This window comes from Ruditapes philippinarum, unplaced genomic scaffold (genome assembly GCF_026571515.1).
Source record: "Ruditapes philippinarum isolate M1 unplaced genomic scaffold, ASM2657151v2 ctg102_1_1_1_1, whole genome shotgun sequence".
Taxonomy (NCBI): Eukaryota; Metazoa; Mollusca; class Bivalvia; order Venerida; family Veneridae; genus Ruditapes; species Ruditapes philippinarum.
Window position 1 is genome coordinate 126,812 of NW_026856168.1, and position 15,655 is coordinate 142,466.

General features: G+C 31.6%; 1 protein-coding gene across 1 annotated transcript; it reads left to right on the top strand.

The window, feature by feature from the left end:
- The first annotated feature begins 567 nt into the window (after positions 1-567).
- LOC132745647 (cadherin-99C-like) lies at positions 568-9,280 on the top strand. The gene is made up of 11 exons (XM_060734595.1): positions 568-793; positions 1,619-1,678; positions 2,120-2,316; positions 2,534-2,611; positions 3,032-3,118; positions 3,997-4,104; positions 4,884-5,012; positions 6,279-6,422; positions 7,088-7,172; positions 8,014-8,114; positions 9,108-9,280. The coding sequence occupies exons 1-11, from the start codon at positions 706-708 to the stop codon at positions 9,219-9,221; spliced, it is 1,191 nt and encodes a 396-aa protein (XP_060590578.1). The 5' UTR covers positions 568-705; the 3' UTR covers positions 9,222-9,280.
- Positions 9,281-15,655: the final 6,375 nt, after the last annotated feature.

Here is a 15,655-nt window from a genome sequence, read left to right on the forward strand (position 1 = left end):
TTTCATAGCTTTCTGTCCAATCCTAAAATTTATTGTGTAGATATTATTCATCAAACATAATGTAAATATATCGAATAAATATTTAAACCAATAGTATGTTGGGGTTGCGTTCTGTAGAAGTCGCTCGACCTTGTTGATTTTTGTTTACATATTATTATTCTGTGTTTGTTTCATCTTTATAATAATTGACCTAAAGTATTTTACCCTTTGTATCTGTATGTAAATGTTCTTGATTAGGCTAGTAGTATTAGATTGTCAGTTTAAATAATTTACTGTTCAAACTTACTACGGAGATAGTTTAACATATCACAGCATATCAAAAAGGTTAAAATGTGAAATTTAAAGCCATTTGTTATGTAGATAAACACATTTTGTAAACAGGTAATCTTGAATGAGGGACTTATCTCTAATGTTTATCTAAGCACCAAATAAGAATGTTTAGTTTGTAACGAAACTGAAAACGTATTTGTTGATAATGTCTGTTTGTAAATATAGCGTTTATAAACCACAACCTGATATGCTTCAAAATATTGTCAACAACTTAAGATTAAGTCGAACATGATTTTTGATCCTGACCGATTTTGCTTTGCTTTTGCTTACAATTTATTTGCAATAATCTAACACTTGGTCGAAACTTATATATACTCATTATAAATCTGATTTTAAATATAGACGCATTTTGTTATAACCAAAGTTTCTCCCTCCATGATGGACAAAATGAGAGGTATAATAACATTTTTGACGTTCTGCATATTCATATGGAAAACTGTGGATTCTTCGGCTGCAACATACGGTATGTTAAGATGATTAAATTATCTTATATAATTATTTATTTTTCAACGGACTCTTTTGTATCTTTTTAACCATTAATTAATGAATCTCTTGAATAAGACAGAGCTGATATTGATTATGGAAACCGGGCTGTAACTTCACGTTATGTTGATGAAGAATTTAACACTATCAAGAATAAACTTTAAGAAACAACCGCATATATTAGGACTGAAACAATTGACGCATAAATGTTTTGTTCAAAATGAATTTGACGCCAAAAAGCTATTTATTGTCCTATTTGTATGGTATGGTGGTTATAAAAGTATTTTGTTTCAACTTTAAAATTATTTATTTATTTATTTATATTTATTTATTTATTTATTTATTTATATTTATTTATTTATTTATTTATTTATTTATTTATTTTTTAATTTATTTACTTGTTTAATTATTCATTTATTTATTTATTTCCTTTATTATGAATTAGCATGTGAAAAGCAAAATTTTAATATGAATAAAGTATGTGATATTCGTAAATAATAGAATACTAGTACCATTATTCTACACGTTAAAATTGTGAGTATCCAGCTTATGCAATGTGAAATTTCAGCACTGAAATATATAATCGTTATCACTAACTGTATTGTTTAAAATCACTAACGACTCATTTTACAATCAAATATTATGGGTGGTGTCTCGATGGACTAGACGTTAAGGTTACTGAACTCAATCCACGGAACCAAATAATGAAAGCGGCTGTGATTGGTTCTCTTTTAAACAAAAAATATAAACAATTAAATGTGATGTACTTAGATATATTCTTATATTCTAATTTATATAACTTTAGATTGTAGACAAGACCCATTAGACTACAATACCATCGATATATCAGAAACAGACCCGGTCGGTGAGTATCTGCTAGTTCGATTATACATTTACTTTGTAATTATAAGGTAAAACTGGAAAGTTGTCATACTGGTTCACAGAACCAACTATTTACTTAAGCATAAACGAAATTCAATATAATAGCATTTTTGTAGCCAATAAGATAGTTGCGTAAAATTATTATTAATAGCATGTAGAATGTTTATTATTGAAACTATAACTTTAATTGTAAATTTATATTACAATTAAAACAGACCTGTGTCAGACAATGTGGTGATAGTAAGTTTATTTTGTTTTAGACTTACGAATATTCCAATTATCAAAAATAAATGAAATATATAGACGATCCCCCTTCTTCATAAAAAACTATTTTGCTTTAAAGTTATCAACAGCAATCAATAGTGCTTTTCGTATATCGCAAGCACACAGGAAATAAGTATAGCAATTGTTTTTCGTTCTCAAGATACCGTTCTAGTAACGTTCAACAACAGTTTAAGAGGTCTTCGCTGGACAGCATCTGTAAATGGTTCAAGTAAGAGTTATCTGTCTTTGTTCTTCAAATCGTCAATGGTAGAGGACGCTGAAGATCTGCATTCGCTAACACTTGCAAAGATTCTTGACCTTGAACTCTTGCAGTTGGAGCTTACTTCTTCTTCACAGGTAGTAAGGTCTTACTATCATTTTCTCTAAGACTTGTTTCTTGTAGTTCCGACAAAACCGAAGCAAATAAATGTTTACGTAGATAAATACTTCATTTTATACTGGATGTAGCATTAACACGATACTTTATCGTGTCTATTCAAATCTAGTCTAACCCACAGTAACTCCTATTTTATGAAAAAGAACTCGATTTTTAGGTGTTTTTGTTTTATTCCAGCTATTTGTTGAAACCACATATGATGTTGTAACTCTAGATTTGTCGGTATTTTGTGTCGAGGAACCTGGAATAACAAACGTGAGTTGTGTTGTTTTTTGTTGTTTTTTTAGTGATTTCCACTTTTGTTTTAATAAATAAAAAATATATTAATAAAATTTGCCTTTAAAGGTATATCAGTAATTAATAAGGAGATATAATAAAAACATATGACAAACAATTTAGCAAATTATCTCGCATTAAATCAATATATCTCTAAACAACAGTAATGAAATCAGTTTAAAGCCTTTTTGTTTGACAAAAACATTATTATCACACAACACTCGTGTTTAACGTATTCCTAATAGCTACACAGATAAGAACTGAAATTTAAAATATAGCGCAAAACAATATAATTTATCGGGTTATTATATTTGAAATGAATGTCCGTTTTTCAGATTCAAAAATTTCAAAATGTCAAAATGTTTGATTTTTACTGCTATGACATAATTTTAATTTCAGGAATGGCATTTTAAAATACACATTCAGTCTGTGAACGAATTTTATCCTCAGTTTATGGGATCTCCATTCAAAGCCACGGTGAAAGAGGTATAACGCAATTAGTGTAGTTACTTAAGCATTTTCAGTAAAACATTTGCATTAGTTAAAGGTGACTGATTTATTAAATGTACAACTAGTTACCATTATTTCGTTTTAAGTGATTAGCCTGTCCGTGCTCCGCCTTGCGCTCTGCCCTGTTTTTGTATTAGGTCCTCCTGGGCTGCTTAACGCAGGTCCTGTGTTACTGTGTCGTGTGGGGGTTGGGTTCGTTAAGTCCCGCTTCCATGTTGATCTTGTTTATCGATTTTTGTGTGTTGCAATTACAAAATGGCGGAAATATACGTTGCCCTTATTGCGCCATTCTCAGTGTGGTCAGAAATGCTTAGAATGCAACTAACGACAATGGAAAATAACATTGAGACATTGCTACACGACTATCGACAATGCAGAAAGCATATTTCAATCCTGAAATGACATGTCTCAATGAATTACATGTAAGAAAATAACAAGGCTGTGGAAATACAGCTTTACACAATCATCTCGATCCATTCAGATCATCAGAATAAATACATGTTTCTCATGTATCTCGCAAAGTTCCTTTTTATGTATATCTTCTTTGGTGTTTTTCTTTCAAAGTGTATTTGGATTCACCATAAATTAATGCTAAACCACATTGCCATGCGTCATATCGTATTTTATATGCCGCAACTCTGCTATTTCAAATTACATTACCTCAAAGCACTTCTGACAGCATATCAAATGACAAGATGTAAAATTAAAAATAAAGAAACAATTTCTTTAAAGACATAATTTTTCATATGCATAAAGCAATGAAAAATTAACATTATCATGGAAGACAAAGTGGCCTCTAATTGTCATACAAAACGTATTCAGTTTGTGATTTCAATGTTGTTTTTCTTTTTCAGTCAGCAGCTGTAGGTACAGAAATATTTAACATTGGAGCTAGGGCAACAGACATTGACGCTGGTCAGAACAATCTAACCTTTAACATAGCCCCCTACATGATTACACAGGTACACAGTTTTATTCACGATATCAATAACTCATTATTTAGGCGCAATATTTAACCCTTTACCTGCTGAATTTCGAACATCCAATTTTGAAACTATAAATTAATTGTCGGGATAAAAATTGGTAGACTAAATATATAGAGCCTTGCCAGATTGCATGGATATTGAGATAAATACAAATTTATGTGCCTTGCTAAAACAAATATTTACACACCCTGGACCACAATGAAAAGTGCTTCAAAATAATGATGATATACTGTGTATTTAATTCTTATTACTGGTCATATAGTTTTAAAGTCATAATGGGATTTTTTATATTATTCATGATAATAATGATATTATATTGTTACTCATTTTGTACATGAAAATACCATAGATTAATCTGCTATAAGAAAGAAAAAAAACATTGGAACTGTAATATGATTATTATTACTTATTACCTATACACAAGTATTTTCCATGCCTTGAGTCGCGATTCATTTGGAAGATAAGTAATAACAGAGAAGCAGGAAAAGATTTAGTCATTTGAGCCGCGTCACGACAAAACCAACATAGTGTGTTTGCGACCAGCATGGATCCAGACCAGCCTGCGCATCCGCGCAGTCTGATCAGGATCCATGATGTTCGCTTACCAACCCTATTACAAGTAGAGAAACTGATAACGAACAGCTTGGATCCTTATCAGACTGCGCGGATGCGCAGGCTAGTCTGGACCCATGCTGGCCGCAAACCCATTATGTTGGTTTTGTCATGACGCGGCTCATTTTAATTTTACATTTAAGTTTGACGGCAGTCGTTACGTCAAACTCGACGACCAGAACAGGGGCAGTATTGTGGTCGCACAACCTCTAGATTTTGAAGCGTTTTATACGTCAGGAAGAACGTACATTTTTGTCAACGTCACTGCTACGGTAACGTTCATTTGATTACTTTTCTTACTAGATTTGTCATATTGTACATTTATGTTCATTAATAAATTGTTCATGTGTTGTACCTGTAATAGATTATTGTGCCTCGATATTGGGTTTTAAATATTTAAACAAAAAAAAAATAGAGAAAAACGGAATCCCTAAAGAACATACAAAACGGTAATATTGAAAATGTTGCAGGCTCGGTTTAAATGAGCCTGTTCATGGACGGTAGAGGTAATTACACGCTAACGTCCACGCACCCTAGCACAAAATCAATTAGACAGTTTATGGGCGTGCATAAATTGGCACCATCATTGCAAATGAATGGTGATGTGGGTAGGAATTTCATTCAACAAATATATTACATGTTATTTTCAATCTTACATTTTTTGGTAAAAATCAACAAGTGAATTAAAGGCCTAACGTGACTGAGCAATGACCTGTACGTAACAATTACAAAATATATACTCTCATATGTATGTACACTGTCGCTAAAATAAAATTTACATTTTTAAGTTTGAGCTCAGAAAAAATCTTTTGAATGAGATATATTGGACGTCTTTTCAATTTAAAACCACTGTGTAATTGCTGTGAGCGTGAACAAAAAAGTGCGGCATATCAAGATTCGTTATTATCAATGCCAGTCAATGTCACTCAATGATGCATAACATCATTGTTGTTTTTATATCAAATGTTTTCCATGGATAGAATAAAAGATAAGTAGAACAAAACCGAACAGCTCTGAGGCATTACTCTAATTTACTCAGATTACGCTGATTCTATACACAACATAATCTTATCAGTTTACAGTTTAAATGGTAGCTGTTATGATAAATAACCTAAATCACCAATTTGAAGTCTGCCAAAATACTTTATTTACAATCTGTCTAGTCGTTATACGGACGACTGGTGTTTTTTTCTGCTTTCTTTACAAAAATCAATTTAAATACAAAATAAAGACTCAAGTTCAAAGTTTAACTAGAATAATTCGGACCCTTTTGATGCTATCAGTTAAACTGACTTTCGTAAGCTACAAGTTTTAAAGATAAATAAGTATGCACATCCGTTCAGTCTGATCAACCACTAAGGTTCAACATCTTTCTCATTGACACCTTCGCCTACACATGAATGATCAAAACAACATAGCGTCATCTCGTAAAATAAAAGAAAGATGAAAACGAAAGTACAACAATTTTGGAGTTCCTGGTTATCTTTATTTATTTTTTGACTGTTTTATTATTTTTTGTTTTGTTGTATTCATTCCAGGACGAAGGAGGGTACACTTCAGCGACGTCAATTAATGTCACAGTTACTGATAGCAATGATCAGGGTGTACAACTCGTGTATCCAGGGTGCGCAAGACCATGTCTGACCGCAAACTACTCCGTTCTCACCAACGAATCTTTTGTTGTGAGTGAAATCCTACAAGAATGTCATAAAATATGTAGCATTGCTTAAAGATGTACACGTAGTACACATAAACTGTTAAACGTCTTAAGTGTATGATTGGCGCAGACGTTGCTTGATGTTGTTCATTTATGTTAAGTTTCATATTAATCTTAATGAATTTAACGAAGTGTTTAAGTGTCAAATGACACTTCAGAAAGATATAAATGTATAAATGTTTCAAAGTATCTTTTAAAATATCTTTAGGTTCAAAGGATGTTTTAGGGTTTTTTAATATTTACAAAAATAAACATAACCATCAAACCTTATTTATTTACAAATTATTGTTAACAATTTGCAATCCTAATACAATAACCAACTTTATGTTGGCGCAGATAATCCGACTTAAAGCTAAGTCATAATGCTCTTAAAATACAATAGATATTCGTTTCAAATGATTTCATGCTGACTCAATATCGTTGTCTTTTTTTCGTACATGGCATATAGTACATGTAGGTAATCATTAAAAGATATTGTGACCAGTCACAACAGTGCAGCTCCTTTTAGAATTATAGCTTGTTGACATCCCATTTCCAAAAGGTTGCGTATTTATAAAAATGAATGAAACCTAGGACACGAGAAAAAAACGTATTTTTTTAGCTTATAAGATATTTGCTTCATACTTTCAGGGCAGATTAGAAGTAGGACCAGTATCGATTCATGCTGAGGACTTAGATACGCTCAATGACAGTGTAATTTACACACTTGAATCAGGTAAACGTATAAGTAATATCACTATTCAATATCATTATTATAACAATGGTTATTCACTACGCCATAAATTAAGACGTGTTTTAGTGCATCGAGAGATGCATCGAACTTAAATACAAATAAATTGATTCCTTTTGAGGACAAATGTTATGGGAATGATGTATAGTCTTACCACTATTTCGTGTTGAGAATTGAGTACCGCTCAAGCCGATGCTAATGGGCGTGAGGGATGTTGCATTATTCATTATCCCTCATGTACAGACTCAATCAAACAGAGTTTGCAATTTTCATATAATTTTGCTGTGATTATTGCTTCCGAGGGATAACTTTGTGTCCAGATTTTTATATAAATAATCACCGACTTAAAATATTTTGGCACGACCTTTGGATAATCAAATAATTTATTGAGTATGTGTTAAGTGTATTGATAGTTCTATAACTTCATCATTATATGGCTTATCGAGTATTAAGGTTTTCAAGGTAAGCAGATGGTTGTTTCCATAGTACTCTGTAGTCCTCGTCTTGCTATTATTTTACAACATTGCATCTCTCTTTTTTTGCATGATATCTGAATATACAAGCAATTGAATAATCCCCATTTGCACGTAAAGGAGAAAAAAAATAAAAACGTTATGAGTAATCTTATTTATTACTCTTATTTTCATCTTGTTAATCATTTTACCGAAACAATCTTGTTAATCATTTTACCGAAACATTTTGAATAAAATTGCTTTCTGAATTGATACTTTCATAACTTGGAATGTCCCAATAGGGCACAATAACAACATAAAAGCTATAAAAACACAAGAAAAATGAAATTTTCGCTCCTTAAATCTGATTTCAGATATCGATAGGGAATTCTTTGACATCGATTCAACAACTGCCAAGCTTTTCAAAACATCACCACTAGTAAATGACTCCTATGGGTTTGCTTTTACGATCGAGGTGATTTTTTTATTCTGTTTAACGTTGACATTACATTTCAACTTTGTGTTATTTTTCTCAGTGTATGATAATATTTTTGAATTTTTTAAAATTGATTGGACGCATAGTTTCACTAACTTATAAAGTGATGAAAACATCATAATTATGTAGACAGCTAGAAACTATTATCATTAATACTTGTGATAAAGTCCAAGATTAACTATTAACTTCAGAACGTTTTTAGTTTATTATGCTGTGGTTGCTATTGTATTCTCATATCTCCTTTTCATTGTTGCTACTGCAGTTTTTGTTTTTGTTATTTTTTTTAATTTTGTATTTAGTTTTTTCTTATTTTCTTTCTATTTAGCTCTATTTTTGTGTGTTCATTAGGAACAGATCTGGCATAATAATTATTCGGAATTAAATGTAAATCTGTTCATAGATATCATTTTAACGATACTTTAGCCTTTATTTACTTAACAGTTGGCCTGCTGGCTTTTTGGGAAAGATTCTAAAAATGAGACCAGCGCGTACAAAAATCCGCACGGTCTGATATTGGTTTGCACTGTTACGTGGTAGGGGTTCAAACAAGCTGTTCTCATTTATATATTTGTAGAGCTATCATATTTCAATTATGTACTTAACATTTTAATACGTAATTGCATAGAATTGCATGGTGTCTATGATAAAAGATAAAATGCACGGTTTGTGTTTGACGCGGAAGATCGCGGAAGATTATTTGCATTTTTTGTAGTTGATATATTCATGTTCTTTCATCTGGCTAAACTGTATATATATCCTATACTTGACCTGTATTTAATTTGTTGGTAACTAACCTTTCTTATTATTATCTTAAAGCAGCCATCAGTTACGAGTCTGGTTAAACGTTATGAATGTAAAGACTGGCTAAGCATCATATTGAAAACAACCGCAATCCATATTGGCACCGGCAACCAAACGTATACGTTGCATATGAAATGTACAACACATTTATTGGTGTCTAATCTTTTACAGGTGCGTGCACAGGAGACAACAAACGAGGATCATTTCCTTACTTTTAACATCTCGGTTTTAATATCTGAGAGACTACCAAAACTGGGTAACTGTTTTTATTCATCACATATCTAAACAATCTACATATTCATGAAAGTAATGAAATAATACATTAATTATAAATCAGACATTTGTTGTTGCCTTATGTACTTTAATGTGTTTCGAGTCTACAATGACTTTAATATGAAGCACTGATCTTGCTACTGTAACAGTAACTTTCAATTTCCATGGTATTTAATTGATTTTATTTGCTTTCAGTATTTTTGTTTTTCGTCCATTCTCTTCGGAGACTACTAAAAGTATATTTTGAATTTGTATTATTACAGGGAATGTTTCATATCAACTGTAATCAATATAAAGTTTAACATGTCAATTCTTATCTTTGATTTTGATCTCTTGTATTTTTATTGTTTATTATGTCCGTTGACAATATATCCCTACACGCGTCGCTTTCTTTTCCTACACCTTCACACAAGGTAAGATCTGTACCTATTGTTTTCACAAAAAATAATGAATTTTCTCTAACATGCTTTCTATAAAAATACTCTTTACATTTACTTTGATTTGCTTTCATTACAATGTTCATTATCATTCTTTTATGTGGGTAAACATTGTGAAAGACAACTCTTTATAAATGCATGTCAATGTATTGTTGGTTTCTTTTACACTTTATAATAATGCAGTACACGTTTGCGATATTGAAAAATGTAAAAAAAAATATTTTCATGTCAAAATGATTCTTTTTTTAAGATTAGGACGTACGGTTTGCATATATCTTTTTAGCTTTTAAGCATTATTTTAGAAACAAGATCTTACATTGGTTGTCATTTCGTAAGGAAATGTTTGAAAGGAGTTTACCTAAGGTACAGGAAAATGACAAATGAAATGTTATTAATGATTATTTTTAAATTGATTGCATGATTTGGAAATAGTTTATGTTACACTTACAATTGATAATTTTATAAATCATGTTCAGTGTGTGAACACTAATGTTCTACACAAGGTTCATGACCATCTCTTTGTAAAATATGTGAAATACATGAATCTTAAGTATGCTGATATTGAAGCTACATTATTCTTTTTTTCAATCACAGAATAAATGAACAGTGCTCCCTTGTTTGGGTGCTTACAACGTTTATGTCGGGTGGTTATATGGCTGTCTGAACAAAGAGGAAGCTGTTTTGTTGGTTCTCCAAACCGAGGTAATCATACTAATGGAAACGCCAATTTGAAAACCACTTATTTCTCTGATATGTTTCCTTTGAGTTGCTCCCACTGCACATATAAGATTTAAAGATATTAAAATTAAGAGTAAATTATATCTTTTATTATTTTTATATCTTAAAATTGTTGGAACCAGAAAATATAACAACACTAAAGTGAAGTGCGGGGCATCGTAGGAACATACGGGCGCCGGCATAGAACAGTAAGCAGCATAAGTAGTAGCGGTAAGTTTCAGCTGATTTATGGTGCACAAAACCTCTCTCTTAGCCCCAACATGTTTCTTTGGAACGAGACAATGTAAATAAAATTAATCCCCGCCAAAATCTCTCACAAGGGCCCGACGAAGCAAGGTAGAAGACTAAGAATTAAGACAATTTAATCCTGGTGGGCTTTTATATACTGTCAGTTTTAGAGTCTCTGACTTGGTCCGTCAGATGTAATCAAAAATAACAAAGAGTATTGTTTATCGTACTTCTTTTAACTGTCGTTAAATTGTGTGATTTTTCGAGGTCTTTAAATGCAGTACTTTATCTTATTGCTAAAATGGACAAAAGTAGTTCATTTTGTAAAACACATTTTTTCTATTAAGTGCTCTATTGAAACATAGTTTTTTTTTTTCTTAGACGAGCTTCTTATTTTGTGATGGTGGTGAAGGTATGGCGGTGGTAGTTGTAGTGGTAGTAGCTGCCGTGGTGTTGTCTTAGTAGTACTTGTATTAAGTACCTGATGCAAAATGTGTGGCATAACAGCAATTTTTATAACACTAACAAGTTGCTTTTTATGTAAGCATTAAAGTAAGAATTCGTTTAAACCGATTGTATTTAATCCATTGTTCAAGAAAAGAACATTGAAATCACGCCTACGCCCCTGATTATCAAAAATTCCCTAATGTTCATGTGCATTTAAGTCACTCATTTCCCTTTCTAAGGGTGACAAAGTGAAATAAGCTTATTCAAACGTAAAGGAATCATCGTGAGGATATATTCTTAGTTAATTAAGAATATTTTGATAATTCAACCAAAACTCTGAGAGATTTGCTAACAAAATACATAATATATATACTTTTTGATAGATAGGTAGTAAAGTACATGCTTAAATAGGGTATAATATTATATACTTATATAAAGACCAAATTGCTAAATGAACTTTAGGTCATCAACTTACACAGTAAGTGTTATATTATTACAGATACATTTACATAAAAACAAGCTACAATCGTACCTATCTCCATCGACTGCTGATAACTATAATTTGTTTCCTGAAACTGTAACGATGAAAGCAGATGAAATTGTAAAAACGATCGTCCTTTTTGGGTAGTGTTCGTTATTGAATATAAATTGATATTCCTTGATATACTTTTTTACCTAAATAGCTTGACATACTGACATAAACAATAACACTCTCGTGAAACGAAAGGTGACTCAACAAATAAACAAATCGAAATAAAAAAGTCGATAGCACACAAAGATTTATATCGCAAAAATAACAATGCGTATTTTCTGTAAGTCAGTAAATTGCAGACTCCTTAAAGCATATCTTAACATATCAAAACTCACGTGCTGTATTTGATGGCTTAATCGCTTACATAAACGAACATTTACAACAGCTGCGTACAGCTAACGACATAATTGCAAATAATAAGTTGTGGAATAAAATGTTAATCCCTCCACCATCTCGGAGAGACACATTATAAAGAAAAGAATATTTATGGCATTAAACAATTAGCAACTAGTAGAGAAAACTGCTTTACTGAAATGGCTCTTCGTATATTCTTAGATCTTATTATTATTCTTAGTATTTATAATGTGTGCACTGGACAAAATAAAAATACACGTTACGATAAATCGTTGAAAGCAGTAAATGTGGATAAAATTAAAAAATCAGTAGTTAGGTTTGAGTTTTTCAAGATTTTTAAAATTATTATCAAACTTAATTCTGTAGATCTCGCTTTTTTTATCTCATCCACACACATCCCTGTGCCATTTTTATGTACAAAACCATGCAAATAAAGAAGTCAAAATTTGTTATTATATCAGAGCTTCATGCTTGAAACTCTAATTAATTGACTTGATTTCAGCCATACTTTTGATTGATCTATTCTTCATTTAAGAATTTCCTACTTAGTCTGCAAGACGTTGTTCAAATTCAAACTTTGACGATACCATAATAGATCTACCTTATCAACCGAATTATGTATCGTTTTCAGTGTACCTGGATTATGACCTGGATGTTGACAAGCGGCATACCATACGCTTCAACAGGGTAAATATAACTACATTTCCAGTTTCTCAAAGAAAATTATATTTATTGTAAAAGGTTCATATGACATCCAGCAGCGTCTGCCAGTTACACAGCACAAAGTGTTTATGCTTCGAACATATTTGGTTTTTAAGGTTTATAAACGGATAGACGATTTTCAGTTTTCTTCAAAACTGTACTTAATTTTGTTTGTTTGTTTTTGGGCTTTACGTCACATCGACACAGTATAGGTCATATCGCGACGTTCCAGCTTTACTGGTGGAGGAAGACGTCAGGTGCCCCTCCGTGCATTATTTCAGGCACGAACGGGCACCGTACTAAGTTTTAAAAAATGTGAAAATATTCACATTTCAATAAATACCCGGCTATTTACATGTTACATGCAATTAATGTCTGATTTTGCATTTTCATCACTATAATTTATTGTGTGACTAACACAATAAAGGCTACTTATGCATATGGTAACCTAATACTTGCACTGTCCGTAGATTACCGTTTGTGTGTACTTTTTCAGTCAGCATGTTAACTTGTAAAATTCTCATGATCAAGCTTGATTTTCTTGAAATACTTGCCATGGATACATACAGTTATGTTTGCACAAGTCATCACGATAATTTGACAAGTTGATATGTTGTTAGCACATGCCATCGTGAAGGTGATATAAATATCATATCCAGATGCTCATTTATCCGTTCTTTTTTCTGGGTTGACAAATTGTGACAACAGGGACCGTGTTTTTATTTTTGCCTATGATACAAAAGAGAAAGAACATCAAAATACTCGGCAGCCTGATTTATACTCGGGGGCTACGTACAAATCAGATAGTCTCGTGTTATAATACTATTTCTATTACTTATAGTATTACAAATAACAAGACGTTTGCAGACGGATTTGTAATAGTAAACATGTTTACGTTTAGTTCTTGATTCTTTTCCTAGATTATAACAAATGAAGGCAAAGGTTATAGTACTTCCACCGGTATCTTCACATGTCCTACTGCAGGCGTATACATGTTTACATTCTTCATTGGACAACGAAGTGAAACCGATAAAGGGGCCGGAAACTATGCAGCATTGATAATCAATAGACAGCCTGTCGTTCATGCTGTGGTCGATGCATTCCACATGAAACAGGACCTTCAGGTGATCTAACGAAAGATAACGTTTATTAGTTGTGAAACAAACGTGGACGCCTTTTTATAACACATAATTTATAATAAATATTTCATGAACCTATTATAAAGTTACAAAACGAAACAATATATTGTTTTCTTTTTACATTTTATAAAAAGAACCAACAGCTATAGCCTAAAACACTTGCAACGGTTTAAACAAAGATTGGCGATGGACAGTGAATTGACATGCATTACAAGTATGATAACATAATAAACATGTAGAAATTTCATATTCATTTCATAATTCTGCATGATATTATATAATGGTTGACATATAATAATAAATCAATTGTATCTTTTGTTTAATCCCTAGCTAATAGAAGCCAATAATAAAGCAAAAACTAAATTATAGATTTATTTGCCTGCAAATTAGTATACTATAGTACTGCATATTTATTACGTCGAATTTCATTGGATAATTGTAATTTATATGCTACATAATATACACGGTTGCTGTAAAATTTGTATATTTTGCATAATTTTAAGTATGCAATTACTCAGTATTAAATATTCGTTACTAAGACAATTTTGAATGACTATTTGGCATTGGCAGGTCACAGCGGCAAAAGGTTTGCTAAAACTTTATACTGGCTTTGTTTGTAACGTCACTTTCCTTTGGATACTCATGACATTAATGTAATTTTTTTTATACATGTCTACTTTCCAAAACAGAGTAAACCTGATGTTAAAGGATACCTGAAGTGTATAAATGGTTTTTTTTTAATTAAAATAGAAAAAGTAAGAATCTTTAAAGAAAACCCATCACGGCAAAATTAAAAATGTTGCAGGTTCGGTTTGATTGAAGCCAATAACCTTTCAGTAGTCTTTATAACAAATAATAAAACTAGTTCAATGTTCCCTGAACGACATTTTGTTTATGGACATATACAATTTATACATTAAAAATCAAATCACTGACTTGTTGTAATGGTCTGGAAATGATTGCGACCTGTGTACCAGTTACCTACAAGCATTTTGGCATAAAATAGGGACAATAATGATATCATTTATATTTGTATTTTGCAGGGCGGAAACATAGCAATAAAACGTATGAAAAAAGGCGAGCTTGCATGGATAATGTCATATGGTGGACATGTTGAAGGTCGATCAACCGTGAGAACAACTACATTTTCGGGTGTTCTTCTATATCCATAAAAATATGGACTTATTCGGTACATCACGTAAAAAAGTTAAATAAAAATAAGAATTAATATAAATTAAATAAATAGATTTCCAGAAAGAATTTAGAACTTCTTATTATTCTTGTCATATAACAAATGAAACACCCGTCTTTCAGTGTTACAAAACTTTTACATTGACTAAAGCACTGATGCCCTTGAAGCTTAAGCCTACAAAATAAACATACATGAAAATATGAAGAACAACCCTATGTCCATGAACTCAGAAAACACACATGCATGAACATAAAAACCTTAATGTCTTCATAACTCTATTTTTAAGTGCAATATAAACGCAGTGAATCTTATTTTAATTGTGTAACTGCATGACAATGAACAACTTATTAGCAGCTCTAATCATTTTCTCAAGTGATTTCACAGAATGTTAGTCAATTTCAGAACTTGTTTGCCATCATCGCCAACCTCGAAAATACATTGCTGTCTGTAACAGAACTTCGACCGGCCTGGTTTGTATGCCAGTAAAATTTTCAAGAAAATATATATGATATATATATATATATAGATTTTTGGCTTGCATGGCCTTCAAATGTATGAAGCTCTATAACTGTTTGAAACATTATTGTTTTAATTTTTAAAAAAATCCAAAATGCATAACGTATGAAATAAATATGTTTTGATATTTACTTAGAAGCGATTGGCGCACGTACAAAACT